The following is a 21,144-nucleotide window of genomic DNA, read 5'->3' as shown; positions in this document are numbered from 1 at the left end:
CCGCAGAAACGCCCGGGTGGTGAGTTTAAGCCACTGGGTCTGGAATTCGAACCCTGATTGACAGCATGGGAGTCCAACGATGTAGCCATTACACCATCTACTGGTCCTGGCCCGACTTTATTTTTAAAGAATTATTTTATTTATTATTATTTTCCAGTTTGATTATATGTATGTATGTGTATATATATATACATATATATATGTATAGAGAGAGAGAGAGCGAGCGATCAACTACTGTGTCCAGGGCTCAAACCACTGTGGGCCATGTGGGAGTCCAGTGCCTCAACCACCACACCACATGCTGGCCTCCTCCCTTAACTTTTGAGTACTTTCTTAGTTTCTAATGCAGTAAGATACTCCAGTTATGCCTTGCACTTTCCTTGACCCTGGCCTGCAATTATTCGTTTCTCTAAGGATCCGTAGAGGAGAATGGGGAAGGGATTGTGGCATGGCCATCCTTCCCAGGGGGTGATTTCTCACTTTCTAATTCTCTCTCTGTCTCTATCTTTCTGGTGAGCGCATATACCCTATAGCAAAAAAACCTCTCCAGAAAAAAAATAGTGTGAAAATTATGCCAATATTACTCCAACTATAAACCTAAGTGTGGCTTAAGATTTCTTTGCAATTTTTTTAGAGAGAGATTTTTGCTGTAGGGTGTGTGCTCGCCAGAGAGACAGAAAGTGAGAAATCACCCCCTCCCCACAAGGGGGAATGGCCATGACACAATCTCTTCTCCATCTCCTCTTAGGATTTTAGGCACACATGCACACACACCCACTGAGTTTAAGGCCCTGGGTCTGGGACTTAACCACTGTTGACTACATGAGTGTCCAGTGATGTAACCATTACACCATTTGCTGGTCCCTGCAACATGTTTTTCATGCTTACATAGAGACCATTAAGGATATGCAAGCTAAAGTTATTGAAATATCTTTATTCTCTTTCTGTGGTAAAGTAATCAATTAGATGTTTTTAAAGAATTATTTTATTTAACTTTATTTATTTATTTATTTATGTTATTTTAATTTGACCAGAGAGGGACAGAGTGAGAGCAAGAGACTGAGAAATGAGAAAGCAAGCCACCAGGTCTGGGACTTGAACTGCAATTGGCCACGTGGGAGTCCAGCGCCCTTAACCACCACACCACCTCCTGGCCCCATTCAATTAAATTTATGTATTTTTATTGAATGCAGTTTTGCTGCTCCCTTCTTTGTTTATTTCATTTCATTTTTGGAATGTGTATTAAAACATGAATAGTATGGTCAAGTCAGACTTTCCATTTTATAATAATATTATATTGATTTAGGCAAGAAAAAATGGATTATAAAACCATTAAGGTTTTATTCAGAAGGTATACTCAAAATTCTTACTCCTTTTCCTACCCTCCCATTATCATTGCTTTTGATTTATCTTAGTTGTGTTTGTTCTGTGGATATGAGCAGATACTTTTAACTATGTTTTTTGTTGTTTTTTTTTTAGTACACTCATTCATTTCCTTCATGAAAGAAAGAGGTATGCAGGTATCCTCTATAGGGCCCTCATGCTGTGATCCTCCTATATTGCTTCAGTCAGCCAGGATTGTGGATGTGTCTGTCTATGTTCTGTGTACCTGGCCTGTTGTGGTAGACCCGGGTTGTGAACCCAAGACCTTCCCACATGGTCTTAAGCATCATGCAGCAATGCTCCTGCTGCCTATGCTGTTGTGGCCGGGCCCATGTATGATGGGTCTTCAAAAGTTTCTGTAAAAATGCATATTATAAAAGAACTATGCATGGATTTCAAAACCTTTTGCATGACAATAAACTCTTACTTAAAATTCTTCTTTTTTTTTTTTTTTAAGAGAGGTTTTCACTATAGGGCGTGTGCGCTCACCAGACAGACAGAGAGAGACAGAGAGACAGAAATCAAGAAATCACCCCCCAGAGGGGATGGTCACGCTGCAATCCCTTCTGCTCCATTCTTCTCTCAGGATCTTGGGCACGAATACACACGTGTCCGGCGTGAGTTTTAAGCCACCGGGTCCGGGACGCGAACCGCGGTCAACTACGTGGGAGTCCAGAGACACAGCCATTATGCTAACTGCTGGTTCCCAAAATTCCACTTTTTCATAAACTTTTCGAAGTCCCCTCACATGTATTCTTACTTCCCCTTTCGTTCAAACATACACTATATATATGCTACTGTACTATATACTATATATGCTCTTTTGAACTTTTCTTTTATAGATAATTTTTTTATTTTGTTTTTTTGAGAAATTTTTGCTATAGGACAAAAATGTGTGCTTGCTGGAGAGACAGAGAAAGAAAGTGAGAAATGACCTCCTTGGGAGATGGCTATGCCACAATCCTTCCTCCATTTTCCTCTCAGGATTTTAGGCACTCATGTATACATGCCATGCCTGGTGAGTTTCAAGCTGCTGGGTCCAGGACTTGAATTGCAATTAATCATGTGGGAGTCCAGTGCCTTAACCACTACACCACCTGCTGGCTCCTTTTTATTCCTTTTTTTTTTTTTTTTAATTTGCCAGAGGGTACATGTGCTTGTCAGAGAGGAGAAGAAAGTATCCTTTGTGGTGAATGGCTATGCTACAATTCCTTGTCCTCCATCTTTTTCTCATTTTGGGACTTTAGGTGCACACATGTGCCTCATGTGTTTTTCAAGCTACAGAGTTTGAGGCTCAAACCTCACAGTCATCCATGTGGGATCCAGCTCCTTAACCACCAGGTTACAGGCTGGCCGGTTTCTTATTCTTTTCACAGATTTTTTTTTTTTTTTTTAAATTTTTCTTTCTTTCTTTTTCTGTTGTTTTAATTTGCTAGAGGGTACATGTACTCACCAGTGGAGGGGGCAGGGAGAAAGTAAGAAAATACTCACCGTGAGAAATGGCCACACCACAATCCCTTCTCCATTTTCCTTTCGGGATTTCAGAAATGCATGCATACACATCTAGTGTGCTTTTCAAGCTACTGGGTCCAGGATTTGAACCATGCAGTTAGGCATGTGGTATCTATGTACTTAACCACTATGCCATTGGCCCATCTTTTTACAGATTGTTTACACACTGTGTAGATTCCATAGGTTTTTTAGTCATTATCTTGTATATGGGCAGTTAGGTTGTTTTTGGTGCTTGACTTTTACAGATAATGTTGCCGCTAACAACCCTGTGTATTTCTTTTTCAAATTACTAGAGCTGTATCATCAGGGTAATGTCCTAGAACTTAGCATGTATAAACAGTACATAATTTTCCCAAAACTTCTTTGCTTCCAGTATCTTTATTGAACAACACCATTATTTATCCTATTACTTTAGCAGAAACCAAGGTATCATCATTTCTTTTCATGCCAAATTAGTCAGCAAACACATGATGTAGCTTTAGCCTTTCCTTTTATTTCCTCCCATTATTTTCTTAGTTATGGTCTTCTTACTTTACTAACCTCCTATCTAGTCTCATTTCTTTCCTAAAACATCACACTGCTACTAGAACTGTCTTTTTTAATGCCAAATGTTATTCACTTTATTTCAATATTTCTTCTTTGCCTTTAAGGTAGGATTCCAATGCCTTTGCCTAGATACCTAGATTTTCTGTTTCCTGCCCTTTGCTTCTCCAGTCCAATTTCTAACTACTTAGAGATTCCCGAAACACAGACTGTCTTGTTAATAAGCAGGCCTCTTCTTCTGGAATGTGTTTCTTACCTGCCACATTTCTTCTTAATAACTTCTCAAGGTATGAGTTAGATAGCATCACCTCCAGGAAGACTTCTTGCCAGGTCAGATAAGGTTCCCCTATTCACCCAGCACCCTATGCTTACCTCCATTGACTTGTCTTTTTTCTGAGACTGGGCTGCCATAGACAGAGCATTCCTGTTCTCTTTGTTGAGAGCCTACAGCATAGTAGGTACTCAGTAGTCATTATATGAATAAACTTGATCTATTTATTTATTTGTTTGTTTAGTTTTTGCTATAGAGAGTGTGCATATGCCATAGACAGAGAGAGAGGGAAAGTGAGAACTCATTCCCCAGAGAGAATGGCCAGACCATAGTCCCTTTTCCTCTACTTTTCTCTTGGGATTTTGAGCACCAGTACACATGTGCCCAGTGTGACTCTCAAGCCACTGGGAACCATGACGTTGGCCACATTGGATCCAGCACCTTAATACCATGCTTTTTTTTTTTTTTTTTAATATATCTTTTGGGCCAATGGGTGGTATGATGGTTAAGGTAGCTAGATCTTCTGTGGCTGACTGCACAGTTCAAGTCCTGGACCCAGCAGCTTGAGGAACATACTGAGCACTTATGCATACGTTTCCCAAATCCAGAAGGGATGTGTGAGAGGGGGAGAAGAGATTGCGGCATAGCATCTCTCAAGGAGTGCTTTTTTTCTTTCCTTCTCTCTCTCTCTCTCTCTCTCTCTCTCTCTCTCTCTTCTCTCTCTTCCCCTCTCTCCTCCTCTCCCTCTCTGGCGAGTATATGTGTCCCATAGCAAAAACTTTTTTAAAAAAAAATTATCTTTAGATTTTTATTTATACATTCACTACAAAGATCACACAATGCAGATTTTTATAGGAGGTGAATGATTTCTGTTAGTCATCTCAGTTTCTAGTGCAAACTATGATTAATAGTTCAAAATTGACAAGAAAGGCCTCAAAAAATAGATTTTTCCAGTTACTACAGAATAAAGATGTTCACTATTTTGTTCTTATAGATCATCTCTTTTTCTTTAGGCAATGATAGTAAGAAATGCTAAAGATACAGCTCATACAAAAGCAGAACGGAATATTCTGGAGGAAGTAAAGCATCCCTTCATTGTGGATTTAATTTATGCCTTTCAGACCGGTGGAAAACTCTACCTCATCCTTGAGTATCTCAGTGGTCAGTACACACAGTTTGGTGTAATAATTTGCATTTGCTCCAAAAACTCGGTCGGGACATTATTTTCCAATGGAAAAATGTTTTTTTTTCCCATTGTGATCAAATAGTTCTTAAAGTTGATGAGTACATGATAGTAAAGAACTCAATGTGCCCAAATGTTTCTATTTGCAGACAAAGATGAAGAAAACTTTAAAGGTTAAATTTTCCCCCTTCTGTAAAATTTTATCTTAATCTCTTTGTAAGCGATCACTTAACAAAATTATAAACAATTGATATGAGCTATCAAATTGTGCTGGGGTAAGATACTGTAATTCAAATAAACAAAATACTCCTTTCTAAACTGAAATGGAAAAACTTATTTAGAGTATTATTTAAGATATGAGTGAGTATTGGTCAGCAAGTGCGATGGTGGTTAAGGAGCATGGTCAACTGCAGTTTAAGTCCTGGACCCAGTGGCTTAAAAATCATATCAGGCACATGTACATGCATGCCCAAAATCCCAAGAGGGAAGCAGAAGAGCAGGGATTACAGCATGGCCATTCCCCCCGAGGAGTAATTTCTCACACCCCAAAAGTTCACCTGCTCTATGGCAAACACTTAAAAAAAAAAAAAAAAAGATACTGAGTATTTTTGGAATTGCATCTTTTTAAAAAAAAATTATTTATTTAATTCCATTTGTTATTATTATTATTTTTACTTTGACCAGAGAGAGATAGAAAGAGAGAGAAAGGGAAATTGAGAAAGCAAGCCACCAAGTCCGCGGTCGGCCATTTGGGAATCCAGCATTTTTAACCACGCCAACTGCTAGCCCTGGAATTGCATCTTTAAACTGAAGAGTTTTTAATAGGTCGTCAGGAAAGTCATGACGTATTTTTGCTTAGAAAAATATGTCATGACTTTCCCGACAACCTAATAGTTTAATGTAGCATTAGTGATAGGGCTACATTGGAAATTGAGCACATTTTCAGGGCCTGTCACCTCCTGGGCACTTGTTGCTCCCCATACCATTTCTAGATCTCAGATGTGTCTATTCTCAGTAAATAAATTTGAATTTTCTCAGAAACAGATTCACCTAGTTTATAACATGGAAGAGAAAGCTGCAGTAATTTAACTTTTTTAGCAACTGATTTTGGTGCCTATTACCGTTTTTTTTTTCCTGTGACTATTTTGGAAAAATGTTGGACTTAACACAACTTTTTTTTTTTTTTTAAAGAGCTTTTAATCTAAGTTTATTCACTCAATTATTTTTAATTTGATCAGAGAGAGACTCAGAGAGAGAGAGAGAGAGAGCAAGAGAAAGTGAGGAAGCAAGCCACCAGGTCTCGGAAGCCAACTGTGGTCGACCATGTCACCTACTGGTCACAAACATGTTTTAAGAATAACACAAACAATTCCCATAGAAATCTCACCTAGATTCACTAAATGTTAACATTTTATCACATTTGTTTAATGTCTTTTTCTATGTGTGTATATATATATATATATATATATATATATAATTGCACATATGCAAGTGTGTATGTGTATATATCATTTATCTTGTTTTAAGAAAGTTTTACAGACATGATTTTTCTTTATTCCTAAAATCTCAGTGTATATATTTTTTAATTTTTTAAAAAAAATTATTCATTCATTTATTTTAATTTGACCAGAGAAAGAGAGAGAGGGAAAGTGAGAAAGCAAGCCACCAGGTCCAGGACTTGAACTGTGGTCAGCCATATGGGAGTGTCCAGTGCTTTAACCACCTTGCGACCTGCTAGTCCCCTCAGTGTATATTTTCTAAAACTAATGACAGTATCTTTCGTAACTACTGAAATTGTCAAAAATGGAAAATGAACAGTGATATAGTATCACTCTTTAGTTAACTTTATTATTTTATTTTATTTTATTTAACTTTATTTATTTTTATTTATTTTAATTTGACCAGAGAGGCACAGAATGAATTGGGGGGGGGGGGGACAGAGAGAGTGAGAAAACAAGCCGCCACCTGCTGGCCCTCTGTTTATTAGTTAACTTTAACCTGGAACAATTCCTCAGTCTTCGATCGACTTTCATGATGTTGACATTTTGGAAAGTACAGGCTATGTATTTCCTAGAATGCAGCAATTTGGGTTTATCTGATGTTTTATTAGGATTAGATTCAGTTTAAGCATTTTTGGCAGGGTCACTGAAGTGATGTTTATCCTCAGTATATCAGATCAAGAGGTACATGATATTTATATCTTTGTCTTAGGGATGTTAACTTTGGTCACCTTTATAATGTAGTTTCTGTAAGTTTTTTCCTTGGTAATGTTTTCCTTTTGTAATTAATATGTATCTTTTGAAGAGATACTTTTTAAAGTTTTGCTATGGGATGTGTGTGCTTGCAGGGACTGGGGTGGGGGAAAGAGAAAGAGTTTTGAAAGGGAAAAATCACCCTCCAGTGGGAGGCCATGTTGCAGTCCTTTATCTTCCATTCTCCTCTCAGGATTTTGTACACACACACACACACACACACACACACACACGGACCTGGTGTCTTTGTCAAGCCACTAGGTCTGGGACTCGAATCACATAGTCAGTCACATGGGATGCAGCTCAGCTGCCTTAAGCACACCACACCACTGGCTGACCTGATACTTTGAGGGTTTTTTTTTTTTCCCCCTAAGAATTATTTAATTTTATGTATTATTATTTTTAAATTTGCTATAGGGCACATGTGCTCACTAGAGAAAGAGGAAGAGAGAAAATGAAAAAGCAAGGGGCCAGGTTCTGGGACTCAAACTGTGCTTGGCCATGTGGGAGTCCAGCACTCTAACACCATGCCACCTGCTTGCCCCACTTTGAGATTTTTAAAATATCTTATCTCCCATCAAGTTTTCATATTCAGTTTTGGAATCCATTGATTCTTGCCTGCAGCAATTAACAATGGTGTTTGCCAAGTGATTTTTCTTATTCCATCATATCTTCTTCATTTATGAAATGGCATTCTATTGTAATAAAGAGCTACTCCTCCCCCATTTAAAAAAATTACCTCTTCCTTTTTTTTTTTTTTTTTTGAGAGGTTTTTCACTATAGGGCACGTGTGCTTGCCAGACAGACAAAGAGAGAGAGACAGAAAGCGAGAAATCACCCCCCAGAGGGGATGGCCACGCCGCAATCCCTTCTCCTCCATTCTCCTCTCGGGATCTTGGGCACACACGCACACGTGCCTGGTGTGGGTTTTAAGCCACTGGGTCTGGGATGCGAACCATGGTTGACTATGTGGGAGTCCAGTGACATAACCATTACACTAACTGCTGGTTCCCAAAAAATTACCTGTTCATTTTTTTGTCTCACTGTGGAATCATGGAGCCTAAGATTATTCATTGGACTATAACCCTTTATGATCAGTAATTATTTTGGTATTCAAATTGTGCCATGCTTTTTTTTTTTAACTTTATTTATTTATATTTTTATTTGAGTAGGGAGGTACAGAGTAAGAGAAAGAGAAGGAAAGTGAGAAAGCAAGCCACCAAGTCTGGGACTTGAATGGTGGTCGGCCACGTGGGAGTCCAGCACCCTTAACCACTATGCCACCTGCTGGCCCAAATTGTGCCATGCTTTTTACAAGGCCACGACCAAGTTTATTCACTTTAAAAGTTCTGAAAATAGTTCTCTTGGCCTTAGTGCCATTTTTAGGATACTTATGCACCTTGAGAGCCTTCCGCACCTTAAAAGCCAAGTGGAGGAAGAAGCAAATGTGCAGGCTTATGTGTAAAAGAAGAAAGATGAGACAGGTCCTAGTAAATACCTCGTGCACCTGTGGAGGCCACAACAGCAGAAATGGAAAGTCGGAGGCTCGGGGTACTAGTACTAGTTGCACTGCAAGGTACTGTCGATTCTGTCTCTGGATCTAGAGCTTCCACAGCCAGTGCATCACCAACACTTCTGGGAGAGACCCACATTGCTCCTACCAAAACAGCCTTTTCCCTGGATCTGTAACATTCTGGGACTAATGCTGTTACTGTGGCTGAATGTAATATGTGTACAATAAATCATCTCTTCTGTCATAGCTAAAGAATCAAACAAAAAAAAAAAGTTCTGGGACCTGCAGTTAGCGTAATGGCCATGTCGCTGGACTCCCACGTAGTCGACCACGGTTCAAATCCCGGACCCGGTGGCTTAACCTCATGCCGGGCGCGTGTGCGTGCCCAAGATCCCGAGAGGAGAATGGAGGAGAAGGGATTGCGGCGTCGCCATACCCCCAGGGGGGTGATTTCTCACTTTCTGTCTGTCTCTGTCTGTCTGGCAAGCACACGTAGCCTATAGCAAAAACCTCTCCAAAAAAAAAAAAAAATCTGAAAATAGGGGCTGGCAGGTGGTATTGTGGTTAAGGAAACTGGATGGCATCCGTGGTTTGAGTCCCAGACTTGGTGGCTTACTTTCTCACTCCCCCGTCCCCTCTTTCTCTTTGTCCCTCTCTGGTCAAATTAAAATAAATAAAGTTAAATAAAATAATTCTTTTTAAAAAAGGAGTTCTGAAAATATAGAATATGAACATTCACTACAGTTAATTGTATACTAACATTTTTCTACTTAGGGGTAAAATGTAATGCTACAATCAAAATATTTGTTTCATTTTTATTTTTAACCTCAGGTCTAGAATCTACAAACCTTTGAAGTTTTTAATGTAAAGGCAAATATTCTAACCAGTTGTATTTTTTAAATGTGTATGTTTCATAGAAGAGTAAGACTGCTGCTAAAAATGAAACCATTGGGCCAGCTTCATAGTTGTGGTTAAGGGAGCACAAATTCTGACTATGGTTCAAGTCCCATCCCCAATGACTTGGAAAACATACCCTGGTGGGTGCCAGCAGGTAGTATGGTGGTTGGGATGCTAGACTTCCACATGACTGACTGTGGTTCAAGTCCCAAACCCAATGGCTTGAAAAATCACGCAAGGCATGCATACCCAGAATCCTGAGAGGAAAGTGGAGGAGGGATTGCCACATGGCTGTTCCCCACCTCGGTGTGTGTGTGTGTGTGTGTGTGTGTGTGTGTGTGTGTGTGATTTTTCACTTCCTCTCCTTCTCTCTCTCTCTCTCTCTCTTTCTCTCTCTTCCAGTAAGTACACACACCCTATGACAAAAACCTAAAAGAAAAAGTAAATAAACACACACTGTGTGTGTATATGTATGACCAAAATTTCAATGGAGTTGAGAAGGGATTGTGGTATGATCATGCCACATTGGAGAGTGCTAGCTCCCTCTCTCTGGCAAGTGTATACTCCCCTTGGCAATTAAGAAAAAGAAAAAGAATCCTGGGGATTAATTTTAAATTTTTAGAACCTTGGTTTTGTTTGTTTGTTTTAATTTAATTCATGATAGCACATGCATACTCATGAGAGGTAGGCGGAGGCACTCTTTACAGGGTCTCTTTTTGCTGTGATTCTCGCTTTCCCTGGCCCTCCAACTCTTTAGGATCTTGGGCATGCACACATGTGCCCAGGATATGCCTTGCTTGTTTTCAGGTTGACCCAGTGATCTGAATCCACAGTTGGCCATGTGGTTTCCAGCACTGTAGTTCAATTTGCTTAGCCTACTATGCCAACAGGATCTGTTTTTTGTTTTGTTTTTAAAGATTGGCATCTTTTAATTTATTGCACTTTTTAATAGTGCATTGGAAATAAAGATTGTTTTATTTCTGCTGTCTTTCCCTTTTCTTTATAGGAGGAGAATTATTTATGCAGTTAGAAAGAGAGGGAATATTTATGGAAGACACAGCCTGGTAAGTGAAATTTTTGTTATTGTATGTATTTGGGTAACGATTCATATGATTAAAAGCAAAGCCCCATTCCCACTTTGGGAAGCCAAATGATTCAATAAATTGATCTTGAGCCAGTCAGTCTCACAGGTTTTCAAGGGGGAGAGGCAGCTTTGGGACTGGGCAGTTGTTGGAGATCACATCATTCCTTTGCCCTGAGGCCTTGGGTGGACTACTTGTTACACTGGTTGTTCCTAACAGAATCATTGTCATTGTGGCTTTCTTTTTTTGAATTGGTAAGCTGCCTGCCTTGATAGTGGGTGGGTGTCATTTCCTAGTCAAACTGTATGTGTGGAACCATGGAAAGTATCAGAAATAATTTATTTTAGACTTTCCAGTTCCAAGGTGCAGTCTTAGAGAGATGATAAGCCTGCACATTATCATATGTGGATTGATTATGTAATGAGGATGGGATCTACCTGCCTGTCTCTTAACATCACATCTGCTTCAGATTAAAAATATATTATCATGGGCCAGCCAGTGGTATACTGGTTAAAGTGGCTGGATCCCATATAGCCAACTACATGGTTTAAGTCCTGGACCCAGCGGCTTTAAAAACACTGGGTGCATGTGCATGCGTGTGTGAATGCCCAAAATTTCAAGAGCAGAATAGAGAAGGGATTGCGGTGTGGCCATCTCCCCTAGCCAGTGAGTTCTCACTTCCTCTAGCACACACTCCTTATGACTGACTTAAAAAAAAATAAATAAAAGAATATATATCTCACTTTGTGAATCACAGTATTGGGTAACAATAAATCAGTTTATCCTACACATTCATTGAATAGAAAACAACACTTAAATGTTTTTTCTACCTTAATTACCAAACTGCATTCCATTGTTTAATTTCAGGCCTTTCTAACACAGAAGCTGCATTTAAGAGCCTTAGGGATGAAGTGCCCTTTTTTGGAGGAGGCTCTCTGAGCCATGTTGGAGGCTGTGTTTGTGGTCCTGCTGGCTGTGAAACTGCCTCAGTCCTCTAGGACACACCCTCTCCATCCTGGAGTAATCTGCAGGATTGCAACCTTGTTATGCAGCCAGTATTGCAGTGCCTTGTGCTTTTCGAATCCAGACAGGGTTGATTCAGCCCTTTATTCTTTTGAGGTAGATAAATTTGAGTGTCACACAGTTCATAGTTGTGGGCTGGCTGGCAAGAGGGAGGGCAGACACTGTGGGCATAGGCTGTCTGTAAATATGCAGTTGTATTAAGTAAGGGACTAGTGAGGGTCAGGTTGTAAAGTATCTTTTGAAATCCAGACTAGATCTCTGAGAATAAGAAAGTTCCTATTTCTGTGGGATTTTAAAGTTGGGGGTGGTGGGAAAAATTTGCTTTGATCTGAATGACTATTGGCCTAATTCCTACAAAGTCAGAACAAAACATGATAGTTTAGCATATTCTAGAAATCTTTGCAGTTTTAGTACTATGTTCTAATGGTTAAATACAGCATTTTGTAGTTTCACCCGAACAGTGAAACATAAGTGTCCCCATGCCTTTTGGCAGCACCCTATGCCATCTCTTGCCCTATACATTCCCCCTCCCCACCAATTTGGTCTTTGGTGCATGTCTGTTTCTTTCAAGGAATTTTGCTCCATACATAAACTGCTTTGGGTAGATTACTCTTTTTAATTTTATTAAATCACTTTTGTTTCCAGCTTTTACTTGGCAGAAATTTCCATGGCTTTGGGGCATTTACATCAAAAGGGGATCATCTACAGAGACCTGAAGCCGGAGAATATCATGCTTAATCACCAAGGTGGAGATATACCGTAAACAATTCTATAGTAAATAATCATCTTAAAATCCCCCCATACAGGTCATGGCCATTTTCAAAGCCCTATATTCATCTTTCTATTATTATACATTTTCTCCCTCAGAATTTATGGCAACATAACACTCACTGTTGTTTAAATATTTAGGTACTTACAGTTGGTGAAATTAAAGGAAGTTGAGGATAAAAGCCATTCTCCTTGACTAGCCTTAAGGAAAAAAAACCATTCAATAGCCTTTCTTGGTTTAATCCTTACTCTTTATATAGCTTGTCAGTTTTTTGAAATCTTTACATAAAGTGTTGTGAGTCAAAAGCCCATCCAGACATTAATTTTCATTTGCTCTTTGTAAATCTTAATAATACTGAGTTTTAATGATAAAAATACGTAAATATTAGAAGCAATTTTTTTTTTAATGACAAATTGCACTAATGGTGGAAAAGGGAAAGGATTAGACTTGAGCAAAAGTATTTGATGCAACCTTAGAGATAAAATGTATAGTAGGCTCAGTTTATCCTTGGTCTTTGCAGCAACAAACATGAACATTGTAGAGACTAACAGTCAGTACAGCTATAGGTAGAGAGAGCAAAGTAAGCCTTGACTACAACTGCATGCTGCTACAGACATCTCAGTTTACGTTAGAGTCATCTAGGCTAGGTAGATGTGGCCATTTACTCACATCCCAAAGGAGCAACAAGCTGACCATGGTACCTAGGGGGCTGGTAGCAACTGTTGATTCTTAGATGTCCACAAAATGATTCATAAGGTAGATGAACCGTTGCAAACTCTTGGACAATTTATGGGCAAGTGAGGCCAACATAAATGTTTCAAATTGTGCCTTTTTCCCCCTTTCCTTTTTATTTTAAAAGAGAAATGATATGCTTAACCAAGTATATCTTGGGAATCAACGTCTGTCCCTTCCTTCCATCCCCCCTACCCCTGCCCAAATTCCAAGGCAAAGGTGGAACAGCAGAGTCATAGAATTTGGACTATAACTTGAGTATATCAGTTGGTTCTGTGAAAATGAAGACCGTATTTCTTCTTTTATGTCAGAAAAGTGTATATATTTACATTTAAATAGTTAAGTCATTCCCTCTTTTGTTCTCTGAAATGAACCTGGAGTAGTAGGGCCGTGGGATTATTGAACATTTGGTTATCCAGTGATGGGTCAGTAAAGCTAAACTTGAACTGAAATGATCTTTGTGTAAGGTGGTGTTTTTCACTTTCTAGATCAGAAATGACTGTCCTATGCCATATGGCAATTTCATTTCTTTTCCTTAATTTGTAGCATTTGGCAGAATAAGCTAATTTCGTAGAGTTACTGTCTTCGATGATTTTAGGAACTCTCTTCTAGTCATAGTTCATTGTGATAAAAGCTGATATTTGATGTACAATGTCACATCTTTAATTAGAAGGCATAGAATATGTTCATTGGGGTCTGTGTATTTAAAATAGACTTCATAAACAAGTTCCTCAGGACTTTTGCTTTCTCAGGGTGATAGAGGATTTTATACATAGGTAAAGCTTGAGCCTTAGATAAGCAGTTTCACTATTTTCTCCTTATTTACATAGATTGTATCATTGGCAGAAGGGTTCTGCCCTAATCTTAAAGCGTTAGCATGCTGTTTTATAGATGGTACCTTGTTAGTTCTTGACATCTTTAAGAAAAGGTTAAGGCAGAAAATGTCAAATAGAAGGATAGGTTATCTTGTGTAGTATATTCAACACTGCACATACTTAAAATTCTCAGAATAATCATGCTGTGATCTTTTATTGTAGGTCATGTGAAACTAACCGACTTTGGACTATGCAAAGAATCTATTCATGATGGAACAGTCACACACACATTTTGTGGAACAATAGAATACATGTGAGCTGCATGTTAAAAGAAATATAACTGGTTTGGGGGTAATAACTTTTACCTGGTTTATGTAATAGTGTCTAAGTTTTCTGTAGCATTATTGACTCAATATATTGTTTTTGAAATTTTAATTCAGATGGCATGCAAATGGTGAATTTTTAGGCATATTCTTTTTCTCATTGTAGGGCCCCTGAAATCTTGATGAGAAGTGGTCACAATCGTGCTGTGGATTGGTGGAGTTTGGGAGCATTAATGTATGACATGCTGACTGGAGCAGTAGGTGCACAGTTAAAAGCTGCATGTATTTTAGTCTGTGTTGAGTAGTTATTAAATCACTGTTACAAGAGACCTTTCCTGTGCTTTTTGAAAATGCTACCAGTATAATTTTTAAAGCCCAAAGATTTGTTATGAGGAATTTTTCTTTTTTTTTTAAAGTTTTTACTATAGGGTGTATGCGCTTATCAGAGAGAGACAGAGATAGAGAGAGGAAAAGTGATAAATCACCCCCTGGGGGCATGGCTATGCTACAGTCTCTTCTCTTCCATTCTTCTCCTGGGATTCTGGGCACACACACACATTTGTCCAGCACGATTTTCAGGCCACCAGGTCTGAGTCTCAAACCAAGGTTGACCACATGGGAGTCTAGCAGCTTAACCACCTGCTGGCCCCATTATCAGCAGTTTAATATTAATAATGCCTATGATTACGTGGGCTCCTACACTTTGCAAAATATATATTTTTTTTGGTGCCAGCAGGTGGTGTAATAGTTAAGACGCTGGACTCCCACATGGCCAACTGTGGTTTGAGTCCTGGACCCAACTGCTTCAAACTCAACACCAGGCACATGTGTGTGCATGCTCAAAATCCCAAGAGGAAAATGAAGGGAAAGGGATTGCTGCATGGCCATCCTCCCTGGGGAGTGATTTCTCACTTTCTTTCTCTGTTTCCTCTTTGTTTCTGGCAGGCACACATGTCCTATAGTAAAAATCTCTTAAAAAAAAAAAAACATATATATATATATATATGTATATGTATATATATATAAAATTTAAATACATATGTCATGACAGCCCTATGAAAAAGAAGTAGCTGAGATAACACCCTTATTTTATACGTGGAGAAACCAAAGTATAAAATTACAAGCTTTAGTCTTGTGCTATGGCATGTTCCTGTAATTCTAGCTACTTAGGAAGCTTCAGCAATTTGAGGACAGCCTGGGCAGCATAGTGAAGCCATGTCTTTAAGAAACAATTAACAAATGTAGTGGTTAAGGTACTGGACTCTCACATGGCCAACCACAGACCTGGTGGCTTGAAAATCATATCAGGCTCATGTGCATGTGTGCCCAGAATCCTGATAGTAGAATGGAAGAGAAGAGATCGCAGTGTGGTCATCCCCACCAGGGAGTGATTTCTCATTTTCCTACAGAGACTTACTGTCTCTGTCTCTGTCCTTGTCACCCTCTCCAGTGAGCACATGTGCCCTATGGCAAAAATCTAAAAAGAAAAAAAATGAAAAGAAACAATAACAAAACAAATGCTTTACCTATGATTACACAGCAAGTTAATGGTGGCTTCCTTTCATGACATTACTATGTCCCATTGCTGAAAAGCTATAGGACTTTAGCAATCAATCCATTTCACAGCACACATTTCTGATCTCCATGTGTAACTATTTAGGAAACTGATAATGTTATTTTAAATTTGTCTTTATATGCTAATTTTTTTCATTCTCTTCTACTCTTAGCCCCCATTTACTGGTGAGAATAGAAAGAAAACAATTGACAAAATCCTCAAATGTAAACTCAATTTGCCTCCCTACCTCACACAAGAAGCCAGAGATCTGCTTAAAAAGGTAGGGATCTTATTTGGGCACTTACCTTACAAGCCTTAATGGTTAGGATTTAACTAGGTAGAATATAACATATGTTTTTGTGAGGCCAGATGGTGGTGTAGTAGTACCACACTGGACCCAATGAGAAAGGTCCTGGGTCTGCATTGCAGGAACTCCCTGGGAATGGTGGGCACAGGTGCACATGGTCATGAGGGTTGGCTGGGACTGGGGTTGGACAGTGGCATGGGAGCCCTAGTGGAGGTGCCTGTCTGTTACTCCCTTTTTCCCTTTCTCTCTATTGCTCATGGAAGAAGATAGAAAGAACCTTTTTCTTTTTTAAAGAATTATTTTTATTTGATTTTATTTATTATTGTCATATTTTAATTTGACCAGAGAGAGAGAAAGTGAGAAACCAAGCCACCAGGTCTGAGACTTGAATCATGGTCAGCCATGTCGGAGTGCCCTAACCACCACACCACCTGTTGGCTCCAATAAACTTTTTTTAAAAAGGGAGTTAACTGGGCTAATTGGTGATATAGTGTTAAGATGGCTGGATCCCACATGACCAACTTTGCAGTTTGATCCTGGACCTGGTAGCTTGAAAAACACATGGGGCATATGTGTGTGAATGCCCAACATCCTGAGAGAAGAATGGAGAAGGGATTAAGGTGTAGCAGCCCCCAGGACTCTCTCACTGTCCCCACTACCCCCTTACGCAAGCTCTTGCCCAATATAAAAAATATAAAAATAAATACAAAGGACATTAAGGTGAACATTGAGGAGTGTTTTTACTATATAACAATAATAAAAAGAATATAACATATATTTAAATAAAGAATCACACATAGGGCCATAGGTGGTATGGTTAAGGTAGCTGGATCTCACATGGCTTCCTGTGTGGTTTGAGTCCTGGATCCAGCAGCTTAAAAAACACACTGGGCACATATGCATGCATTTCCAAAATCCCCGGAGGAGAGTACAGGGAAAGGGACTGCGGCATGGGCATCTGCCCTGTAGGATACTTTCTCATTTTCTCTGTTTCATGTGCTATAGAGCATATTAAAAAAAAAAAAATCACACATAGATTCTGAACCAAAAAAAGCCTAAAGTTTTTGAAAGCAACATACAAATTTGTTTCAAGATCTTTTCTTTTTATTCTCAAACAATATTTAGTAGTAATTAATAAGTTATATTGAGGGCCAGCAAGTGGCATGGTAGTTAAGGCAGTGGACTCCCACATGGTCAGCCATAGTTTGAGTCCCAGAACCTGGTAGCTTGCTTTCTCTCTTTCTGTCTGTCTCTGGTGAGTACACATGCCCTACAGCAAATTAAAAATAGCAATAATAAATAAAATATATTTTCTCAAGTTAAAGTAGACCAGCAAATTTTAAATCAGATATCAGTTTGATTAAATAAAGTTCATTGATATTTCTTTTAAATTTTTTTTGTTAAATTTATTTTTTAATTGCCAGAGAACATGTTTTCTCGCCAGAGAGGGATAGAGAAAAGGGAAAGGAAAAAGCACCCACCAATGGGACATTATCTTGCCATAATTTCTTCTCCATTTTTCCATCTTGTGATTTGAGGCATGCACACACACACATGCTGAGCATGATTTTCAAGCCTCTGGGCCCAGACTTGAACTGTAGTTGGCCATGTGGGACCGGGCTCCCTTAACTCCTAGGCCACAGGTCAGCCAGAGTTTATTTATGTTAGAGAGTATGCATGCTTTTGAGAGAGAGAAAGGAGAGAACCCTTGACATGGTTTTGTACATTGCAGCCCCCTTTCCTCAACTGTCTAGCCTTTCAGGATCTTGGGCACGTATGTGTGCATACACCCGGCATTTTTCATGCTGACCTGGAGATCTGAACTCACAGTCGGCCTCGTGGATTCCAGCACTGTGAATCAGTTTGCTGCTGACTGTGCCACAAGGCTAGGCCTTCATCAGTATTTATTTATTTTTTTTCCTCCCTAAAGCTGCTGAAAAGAAACGCTGCATCTCGTCTTGGAGCTGGTCCTGGGGATGCTGGAGAAGTTCAAGTAGGAATTGGCATGTTTGGTATTTGGGGAGATGATAATGATAATTTTATGCGTTTGTATATATAGTTACTTATAAATTTAGCTTATTTCGTAGATTGTAACTTCAGAAAGGCAGTTCATTTGTCAATCCAGTAAAGTGTATTCCCTTTGACTTTTCTTTCTGTTTTTGCTTAGGCTCATCCATTCTTCAGACACATTAACTGGGAAGAACTTCTAGCTCGGAAAGTGGAGCCCCCCTTTAAGCCTCTGTTGGTATGTATACATGAAAGCATATAAATTGAGGAACTTGGGTTTTTTATATTATTATTATTATTCTCTATTTTTTATTTTATTTTTATACATTTAATCACATTATTATTTGTCTTTTTTTCATCTAAATTTATTTATTTACATTAATTCACTGTACATCATGACAGTATACAAAATGAGATTTTCTATCCAGAGTACACTGTATATTGGCTCAATCAAGCACATTAGCATACATGTTATCGTCAACAAATAATTTTCCATTTTTTGTTTCCTGTATGTTTTGCTTTTTTTTCCCTCGTCCTTGATTCCCTATCTCTTACCCTCTGCCATCTCCCATTCTCCTCATCTCAGAGTGGTCAGAAGTATTCTATTTATTAATAGTTAAAAGAATTTTGGTCTATCCTTTCTTCTCTTTGGAATCTTTATTCTGTACCAGATTTTTCAAGAAGTAATGCTAGTGGCAGTTCATAGCTATGTTAATTTTTTCTTTTTTGAGAAGTTTTTGCTATAGCACACATGCGCTGCCCAGAAAGACAGAGACAGAAAGACAGAAAGCGAGAAATCACCCCTCAAGGTGGATGGCCATGCTGCTATCCCTTCTCCTCTCGGGATCTTGGGCACGCACGCACATGCATCCGACATGAGTTTAAGCCACTGGGTCTGGGACTCGAACTGCAGTTAACTACATGGGAATCCAGCGACATAGCCATTACGCTAACTGCTGGTTCCCCCGCGAGTTCTTTTTAAATTTCTTTTATTTGTTTCTGTAAGGGTACAATCAGGGTCTGTACCTAGTTTGGTTACTGTGTCTTGTCTCTTTTCATTTATAGATGTCCCCTTTCAAATCTTTACCCTGGGGAATTTATTAAAGAAACTTTTATTTATGTATGTATTTATTTAAAGAGGTTTTTTGTTTGTTTGTTTTGTTTTGTTTTGTTTTGTTTCCTTTTTTGCTATAGGGAATAGGAGCTTGCTGGAGAGACAGAAGGAAAGTGAGAAATCATCCCTCCCCACGGGGAAATGGCCACACCTCAAACCTTCCCCTCTATTCTCCTCCCAGGATTTTGGGCAAATACACATGCACATGTACTTGGCGTGAGTCTCGAGCTACGAGTTCTGGGACTCGAATCATGGTCAGCCATGTGGGAATCCAGGGAGAGAGAGAGAGAGAAAATGAGAAAGTAAGCCGCCAGGTCCGGCACTTGAACCACAGTTGGCCATGTGAGAGTCCGGTACCTTTAACCACCACGTCACCTGCCAGCCCCTCATTTATTCTTTATGAGCTGGAACTCTTCCAGATATACAGGAAAGGCAGGATTAATGTTTGATTATTTCCCAGTTTTCAAAATAATTAGTTCCCCACCATCTTCCAAAATTGACCAGTGAATTCTGTGTTTTTTTTTTTTAAATCATTATGAATTCATCCCATTTTAACATATTTGTGAGTTATTTTTATTTATGCTTAATTTTTTTTATCTCACTAGGTGGGTCTTCATGTTGGTTTCTTTTTTTTAAAAAAAATAATTATTTATTTTATTTTATTTATTCATTTATTTTATAGTTTGATCAGAGAGAGACAGAGGGTGAGAGTGAGAGAGAGAGGAAGTGAGAAAGCAAGCCGCCAGATTCAGGACTCGAACCCTGGTCGGCCTTGTGGGAGTGTCCAGCGCCTTAACCACCACGCCACCTGCTGGTCTCTTCATGTTGGTTTCTGAGTCTTTTTTATTTTTTAGAGAGGTTTTTGTTAGAGGGCATGCGCACCCAGAGAGACAGAAAGCGGGAAATCACCCCCCAGCGGAGATGGCCACACTGCAGTCCCTTCTTCATTCTCCTCTCGGGATCTTGGGCATGCATGCACATGTGCCCGGTGTGAGTTTAAGCCACCAGGTTCAGGACTCGAACCACAGTCGACTACATGGGAGTCCAGCGGCATAGCCATTACGCTAACTGCTGGTCCCGGTTTCTGAGTCTTTTGACATGACCACATAGTCTGATGTTGCATCAGAGCTCAAAAGAAAGAAACTGATGGTCTGTGTTTATCCTGTACATTTCTAATCCTTAATATGGAGTCAGCCATTTCTCTGAGAAGCAATGGTTTCTTTTTTTTTAAAAAATAATTATTTAATTTTATTTATTATTATTTTTAATTTACTACAAGGCACATGTGTCCATCAGAGAGAGACAGAGAAAGAGAGGTAGAGAGGGAAATGACAAAGTAAGCTGCCAGGTCCAAGATTTGAACCATTGTTGGCTATGTGGGAGTCTAGCACCTTAACAATTATGCCACCTGCCACCCTCAGCATTGGTATCTTTTAGTAGGAAATAGAATTTAGAGATCCCAGCCTGGGCTCTGAGAGTGTGTATTATTACTGGGTTGATCCTTGTTACTATATCCTGATTTTTTTTTTTTTTTTTTTGCCAGAGGGCACATGTACTTATAGGGGTGTGGGGAAGTATCACACCCCTCAGGGTGTATCACCACACTGCAGTCACGTCTCCATTTCTCCTTTCTGGATTTTGGTATACACACATATGTGACTGGCATGTTTTACAAGCTCTAGATACAGGACTTGAACTGGACAGTTGGACATGTGGGATCCAGCAGCCTTAACTACTATGCCATTGTCTGCCCATCTTGAACTTTTTATTCAGAAAGATATTTTGTAAATAAAGTCAATGTGGTAATCTTTAGTATTAAGTTGGATATTTTCCTTTTTTTTTTTTTTTGGTTAAAGAATTATT

The 21,144-nt window shown here is 39.1% G+C and overlaps 1 protein-coding gene across 5 annotated transcripts in view; it reads left to right on the top strand.

Moving 5' to 3' along the window:
* The window catches only part of RPS6KB1 (ribosomal protein S6 kinase B1), a 67,511-nt gene that overhangs the window by 32,613 nt on the left and 13,754 nt on the right, over positions 1-21,144 (top strand). For 4 of the 5 annotated variants that reach the window (XM_006154603.3, XM_006154601.3, XM_027774230.1 and 1 more), the window contains exons 5-12: positions 4,723-4,870; positions 10,561-10,618; positions 12,305-12,405; positions 14,198-14,288; positions 14,465-14,555; positions 16,026-16,133; positions 18,091-18,153; positions 18,328-18,405. In XM_006154603.3, coding sequence (XP_006154665.1) covers positions 4,723-4,870; positions 10,561-10,618; positions 12,305-12,405; positions 14,198-14,288; positions 14,465-14,555; positions 16,026-16,133; positions 18,091-18,153; positions 18,328-18,405 — 738 coding nt within the window. The remainder of the gene's footprint in view (positions 1-4,722; positions 4,871-10,560; positions 10,619-12,304; positions 12,406-14,197; positions 14,289-14,464; positions 14,556-16,025; positions 16,134-18,090; positions 18,154-18,327; positions 18,406-21,144) is intronic. The other variant, XM_027774229.1, reaches the window with a different exon arrangement.

This window comes from Tupaia chinensis, unplaced genomic scaffold, assembly GCF_000334495.1.
Source record: "Tupaia chinensis unplaced genomic scaffold, TupChi_1.0 Scaffold000416_1, whole genome shotgun sequence".
In the NCBI taxonomy this organism is placed as follows: domain Eukaryota; kingdom Metazoa; phylum Chordata; class Mammalia; order Scandentia; family Tupaiidae; genus Tupaia; species Tupaia belangeri.
Note: the sequence above shows the minus strand (reverse complement) of the source record. Positions and strands in the feature narration are given on the sequence as shown.